The sequence below is a fragment of the Rhinopithecus bieti genome, unplaced genomic scaffold (genome assembly GCF_001698545.2).
Source record: "Rhinopithecus bieti isolate Rb0 unplaced genomic scaffold, ASM169854v2 scaffold_25748, whole genome shotgun sequence".
NCBI classification, from domain to species: domain Eukaryota; kingdom Metazoa; phylum Chordata; class Mammalia; order Primates; family Cercopithecidae; genus Rhinopithecus; species Rhinopithecus bieti.
In genome coordinates, this window is record NW_016811783.1 from 146516 (window position 1) to 153837 (window position 7322).

The following is a 7322-nucleotide window of genomic DNA, read 5'->3' on the forward strand; positions in this document are numbered from 1 at the left end:
TTTGAGATAGGGTTTTGCTCTGTCACCCAAACTAGAGTGCAGTGGTGCAATCGTAACTCACTGCAGCCTGGAGGTGATCCTCCCACCTCAGCCTCCCAAGTGGCTGGAGCTAAAGGCACATGCCACCACAACCGAACTTTTTTTTTTTTTTTTTTTTTGGTAGAGATGGAGATCTCACTATGTTGCCCAGGCTGGTCTCAAATTCCTGACCTCAAGTGATCTTCTCACATAGACTACCAAAATGCTGGGATTATGGGTATAAGCCACCATGCCCAGGCTAAAGAAATAATAATTAATTTTTTCTAATAAATTAAAATATAACTAAATACTTCTATCCTCATATTCAAAGTGGACAAAAATGAAAAGGAAATACATACCTTGTGTCCCAACAATCTCCATATGAAGGTGTGCCAGACCACTAGCAATTGAGAGCGCCAGCTTGATCATTCCAGCCACCGTCACTATATTTCTATTCAAATAGTCATATAAGGAGCCCTGTTCATGATATTCAGATACCAGCCAAAGTTGAGTCCAAGTTCCATTATCTAACAAGAAAATGTAATTTTGTTGTTGTAAATACATATTGAGAAAGAAGCCAAAAGCTTTTGACAAATATCAGTGTTTAATCAGTGTTTAATCTGTATTGTTAACAAAGCAAAGTTAATTGCTTCAGTGGTAATGCTTACAGTCCAAGTTAGTAAAGAAAAAATTCTCAGTGAATTCCTGAAGATACTGATATGTTGGAACCATAAAAATAGAAAGTTGTGAGGTTGTGATTGATTCTAACAACTGAACAACTCCTTTCTTATTTCCTCTCTATCAATACCTGCTAGCAATAGTAAGCACATTACAGGAGAAATCACTGAGAGATGAATTTAGGCTCAGTGTTGTGTTATAAATTACTCTGAGCTTTTAAGAAAAATTGTGCCAATAAAGATCAGAAATATAACAAATGTATGCAAAGTATTATTTCTATCATAAAAGCTCTAACATTCTAAAAATGTTGATGTTATTTACCTTTCAAAATATAAAGTTGATGATTTTCCCCAAAAGCTTATAGTAACAGCCAAACACAATTACTAGACATTTTCAAATAATTTACCTCATTTAGCCAACACCTAATCCAGCTTATAAAAGACGTTTCGAAAAGCAATCACCCTAAAACTTTTCTACATATTAGTAGAGTGAGCTTTAGTTTTTGAAATAAAATGTCTACAGTAACCCTGGGCGGTCCTGACCAGTTCTAACACTCAGGGAAAGGATCTATAATGAACATTTGCTAAGGACCTATCTGGCCAAATGCTTTATGTATAACAGCTCTTTGTTATCCAAATATTTAATTTCCAAATCTGGATAGTGATAAAATTTCCTAAGAATTTAAAAGTCAACATAACATGGTAAAGCTCATTAACATACAACATATAAAAATAATCCTTACTCACACTTCTTTCCCTGATTGACACTATCTTGCCCTCTAACATCAATGCTTTTGTCAGACAATTGACTAAAGAGTGAAACTGTAAATGTTGCAAAAGGTAAAGGAACTAAAAAAATGAAAGTGAAGTTAGAGATCATTTGGAATCATGCAAAAAGCCACTGACAAGTTAGGAGATGATAGAGGTAGACCAGTTAAACTCAAGAAGAGAAAACCAAGGATAATATCTCTTGTGCATATTATTATTTTATTTTTATATATTCATTTTTTGAGACAGAATGTCGCTCTGTCACTCAGCTGGAGTGCAGTGGTGCAATCTCGGCTCACTGCAACCTCTGCCTTCCGGGTTCAAGCAATTCTCCTGCCCTCGCCTCCTGAGTAGCTGGGATTACAGGCATCTGCCACCAAGCCCAGCTAATTTTTTTTTTTTTTTTTTTTTTGGTATTTTTAGTAGAAACGGGATTTCACCATGTTGGCCAGGTTAATCTTGAACTCCTGACCTCATGTGATCCGCCCACGTTGGCCTCCCAAAGTGATGGGATTACAGGTGTGAGCCACCACGCCTGGCCAATGCATATTATTTTATAATCCAATAAACATCATGATTAAACTAGCCCATGAAGATGATCCATGTACAGTCATAACTGCTTTGACAGCGTTGCTGCTTAATCCAACCAGCAGGCAGTTCAGCTCAAGATTAGGAGGGAAAAGAAAACATTCTTAACAGCTAAATAAGAAATGTCTCCTCAATGATCTGGATACAGTTTCAAAGTATATGTAGTTACAAATCTGGAAAGAACTTTTTTTGTTAGCCATCTTGCCTTTACCCCGTTTCTCCTTAGCAAATCAGAAATGGCAAATCATCAACAAACATAATTATGGCCAAAATGTATGCTAAATGCTAAGCCTCTCTTTTTCCATCCAAGTAATAATGAATATTTTTATGATTAAGTTTATATTAGATAAAATTGACTATAGGTTCTGAATTTTCACAGGCAATGGTGGATCCTTGACATTCATAGATAATTTGTCTTAACCCTTTTTTAGACTGGGCTTACAACCTCGACTCTACCAACGTTCTTCCTGAGTATTACTAACAGGAGTTAAGGTTTAAAAGCCGACTGAATCAAGTTTTCCTCACTTTCGTTACCTATTAGGGGCACTAACGAACAGTTAAATAACAATTGCGTAAAAAAGAAGAGTAAAAGCATAGATAATCAACGAATTTTATACCCAATCTGTGATTATACAAGCGTAGGTACAATATTTTATGAGTACTTATTTTAAATATCAGAAAGCTGATGCTCTGACTTGCTCCACGAAACTCAAAAAATAACAAACACTACTTTGCACCGTTAATGGTGGTCTCAAGACACAAATTGTGCACAAAGTAACATTTCATAGAAAAGTTCACTAAAAGTGTCTTGCTTGCCACCATTCCAATACAATCAAAAGAGATAATATTTTCAGAAATTTTGAGTCTTGAAGATGAAGGCTGTTATACGGATGAAAAATACAGCCCTAACAAAGTTGAGCATTCAGCTAGTATTAATTGGTATGTCTGTACTGGTTATTAAAATATTGAAATATTTCTGTCCTGGTTGGTAAACAGCTGCTATTCAAAACTCCTGGGCTGGGCACAGTGGCTCAAGCCTGCAAATCCAGCACTTTGGGAGGCCGAGGAGGGTGGATAATGAGGTCAGGAGTTCAAGACCAGACTGGCCAACATAGTGAAAACCCTGTCTCCACTAAAAATACAAAAATTAGCCAGGTGTGGTGGCAGGTGCCTGTAGTTTCAGCTACTTGGGACTACTTGGGAGGCTGAGGCAGGAGAATCGCTTGAACCCAGGAGGCGGAGGTTGCAGTGAGGTGAGATCATGCCACTGCACTCCAGCCTGGGCAACATAGCAAGACTCTGTCTCAAAAAAAAAAAAAAAAAAAAAAAAAAAAAAAAAAAAAAAAACAACCTCCCAATGATACTCCTTTGCCCTAGACATCCAGATGCCTCCATATCTCTTCATGACCAAGCAGCATCTAATGGGATAAAACCTAGCACGGCAGAGTTCTCCAGGATTCTGTTCCAGTTGAGGCTTCTGTTCTGATTAGTTGGTTTCTGCACCAATAAGTCAGCAAACATTTTAAGCACCGCCCTGGCTATCTGGACATCATGATTTCCTATCATTCATTTGCCCTGCTTCATTGTATGATTATGTACATTTATCTGTGGGAAAGAGGAAAGGATTTTATATAAATTAGACTTTCATATAGACTTTCTTAAAACAAAGAGATGAATTTATTTTTTCTTATCTGATACTAGACAACATTTTTTCACTTGTTGAACACAGTTAGATTGGAAATACCTTTGTTGTCAGCAGCAATGAAACCAAGGATGTTTTCATGTCGCAGCATGACCGTCTGGTAAATTTCTGCCTCACGAAACCAAGATCTTTCATCTCTGGAGGAGAATATTTTCACAGCCACATCTTCCCCACACCATCTTCCATGCCACACCTCACCAAATCTACCTTTTCCTACTATTTCCTGAAGCACAATCGTCCTTGCAATTGTCCTTTGAACCAACAGAGGTAGACCTAACCAAAGAAAAGATGGAATTGATGATTAAACACAAATGCCAGAAAAGAACTCTCATAATAATCTCTGTTTTCAGATTTTAAAAAAGCAAACATTTAAGTGCTTTAATAATTTTGTCTATTTTGAAGGAATAAGTACCATTATAGCAAACTTATTTAATGTCAAAGCATGCTGAAAAAAATACTTCAAATTATGAATATGAATGTGTCTTCTCGTATTCACAAGTAAAAATTTTTTGAACATAGCCTGCTGCTGCAGATATCTGATTTCCAAGAATTGCTGCAAATCTCCTTCATTTGCCCATCAAAGCCAGTCAGATTACTAAGTACACAAGAGTAAAAGCAAAAAAAAAAAGAAAAAAAAACGTGTTAGCCTCTAAAATAAAATGTATGGTTCCTGGTACAACTGGAAGAACAAAATAATTATTTGTGAATTTTTTCAAAACCAAGCTGAAATTGGAAAGTGAAGAATCAAATGCAATAATGATGTGAGATAACGATATTACACTAAAGGCAAGATACAGTCAAATAAGATATCAAATAAATATTTTCTGAGGAACAAAAAAAAAATGTCAAAGAAAATGTATCCTGAATGCATGTATGATGCTTCTATTCTTTGAACTACTAACTCCACCTCTAGAATTCTGTCGCAAATACCTAATGCAAAATGTAGAAAAATGTATGTCAATATGTTTAATATCTTATTATTTATAGGAAAAAAATAAATAAAAGTGTCAGGTAATGGAATAATTGTGAAATAAAGTGCAGCGATTCAGAGCACAGGTGGGTTCAAATTTCAGCTCTGCCACCTGGTAATCACGCACAAGTTATTTCACCTGTCTGTGCTTCACCTTCTTCATCTGAAAAACGGGGGATAATCAACATTACCCATCCCATAGAGATGATATGAGAATTAATAAGCATGTTCAGCACCTAGCACAGTATCTGGCCTATTACATGCTCAATAATGGTTAACATTATGTTAATCTTAGGATGGCTTACTCAGAGCCAATAATAATGATGATGCTTATGAAGAGGTATTTAATAACATGAAAAAAATAATTTTGCTATAATATTAAATAAAAACAGCATAGTACATTTTATTCTTATAAATATAAGTGTACCTAGCTATTCAAAATATGCACAAAAAATAAGACTCAAGAGGAAATATGCTAAATGTTATGATGGTTATTTCTCTTGGTGAAACTGGGGTGAGTTATGATAGTCTTCTTTCTAATTTTCCACATTTTCTTAATTTCCACAATAAATATTTATTACTCTTAAAATCAAAGGAAAAAATAGTTAAAGAGGTTACAGTCTACATGTATTCTGAAAAGGCACATTCAGTTACTGTTTTTGTACTCAGCTAGGGAGCCCTCATAGCAATGACCCTGTCTTGCGAGGGCTTTGGTCCCTGCACCTAAAACGGGTCACTGTTCGTTCATATGTCCTCATAAGCACAGACTACAAATCTGCTGTTACAGATCTCAACAATTAGTCACAAAACCCTACAGGCAGAAAGTTCTTTTGATATCATCTGGTTCAACCCTATCATTTTAGAGATGGCAAAACTGAGGTCCCTCGATAATCAAAGTCTTTCCCAGGATTATGCTGCTAGTGAGAGGCAGACCTAGAATTAAAACAGGGATCTTCAGTGCAAACTCTTCCTCCCTAGAAGCAAACTATAAGGACTGTTTTTGTTTGTTTGTTTTTGTTTTTTGAGATGCAGTCTTGCTCTGTCAGGCTGGAGTGCAGTAGCATGATCTCAGCTCACTACTATCTCCACCTCCCAAGTTCAAGCAATTCTCCCACATCAGCCTCCTGAGTAGCTGGGATTACAGGTGTGCACCACCATGCCTGGCTAATTTTTGTATTTTTAGTACAGAAGAGGTTTCACCATGTTGGCCAGGCTGGTCTCAAACTCCTGACCTCAAGTGATCCACCTACCTCAGCCTCCCAAAGTGCTGGGATTATAGGCGTGAGCCACCGCGCCTGGCCTGGACTGTTTTTGCAGGCAACAATCAATTTTACTACTTGACCACACACTAAGAGTTGTACTAACAATTATTACATCAAATCTCAATCTCAGTCTCTCCCTTCCTCCTGCTACCCTATAGTCTTATCTGCATACATACACACACACTCACAGAAACATCACTACCAACAACCAGCACTACCCAAAACACAACAAATGGATAGAGAACTAGATAAGCTTATGCTTTAAAACTGAAAATTAATCAAGTATATAATCAGTGGTGCAGATCAGGAACAAAGTAAGACAACAACATATAAAGTACTCAAGACAGCAATTAAATTGAGACATTAAAACTCAATAAAACTTGCTTTGGTATCTTTCAAAGCAATCACCAAAATGAATCTAATTCTTCTGGTATGCACCTAGACATTTGATTTGAAGATACATGGATTTTTGCTTCTCCCTGTAGGTTAATTTCAATCTTTTAAGCAGGGGTTGTAGAAGGTTAGCTTTCAATAATGTCACCATCAGTCAGAATTGTTACACTACAAGGGAAAAGCAGCAGCCTACCCAGTTTCTTGGAAGCCATCTGAGACACCATCCATTCTCATCAGTCCATTTTCCCCTCTTGCAGGCATTATATATGTCTTCAAAATTTGTCCCTGACCAGGTCAAGAATAAGCTTCCCAGTTTTTGTTCCTCAGCATCCGACAAAACCATCTCACATGTAAAGTTATTGGCCAATTAAGAAAAGCAGAGGGAAGCAGACTCCCCCTTCCTCCAATCCCCTCCCTACAGGTGAGTTTTTATGACTGAGGTCTCACTGCGGATACACCCATTCTCTGATTATCATAGGCAGGGAGGCCTTCTGTTACTTTCAGCTGCTGGTCACTGCCAAACATATGCAACTGGCTTTGGGGGAAAAAATGCCTAAAGTTTTTTCAGATTGGTATTTGAAGAAATCATCCATGCTTGGGTACATTTACTACTTTTTATTTTTTTTAAACGAGAGATCTTAGAATAATCTGAAAAGGACAGAGTCCAGAATCAGTAATTCCAGATTTAGGTTTAAACATGCAAAATACACCAGAAAATGTAATATTAATTTTCGATTTATGCCCAAGTCCATTACTACTTTCTCAAACTAAATCCCAATCTCTAGTATTAAAATCTGAATTACTTTCATTTGAAAGGAAAATCTTTGGTTATCTCAAATGTATTTAAGGAATAGCTCCAAAATACCTAACATCTTCAGATAAATTAAAATGTTTTTGGGGATGGGGATTAAGCAGAGAGTTATGTAACCTCTTGAACCATATAT

General features: G+C 36.7%; 1 protein-coding gene across 1 annotated transcript in view; it reads right to left on the reverse strand.

The window, feature by feature from the left end:
- ACVR1C (activin A receptor type 1C) overlaps positions 1-7322 on the reverse strand; it is a 101672-nt gene that overhangs the window by 15354 nt on the left and 78996 nt on the right. The window contains exons 3-4 of the mRNA XM_017895091.1: positions 3796-4026; positions 378-545 (exon numbers count right to left, since the gene is read on the reverse strand). Of these exons, the coding sequence (XP_017750580.1) occupies positions 378-545; positions 3796-4026 (399 nt within the window). The remainder of the gene's footprint in view (positions 1-377; positions 546-3795; positions 4027-7322) is intronic.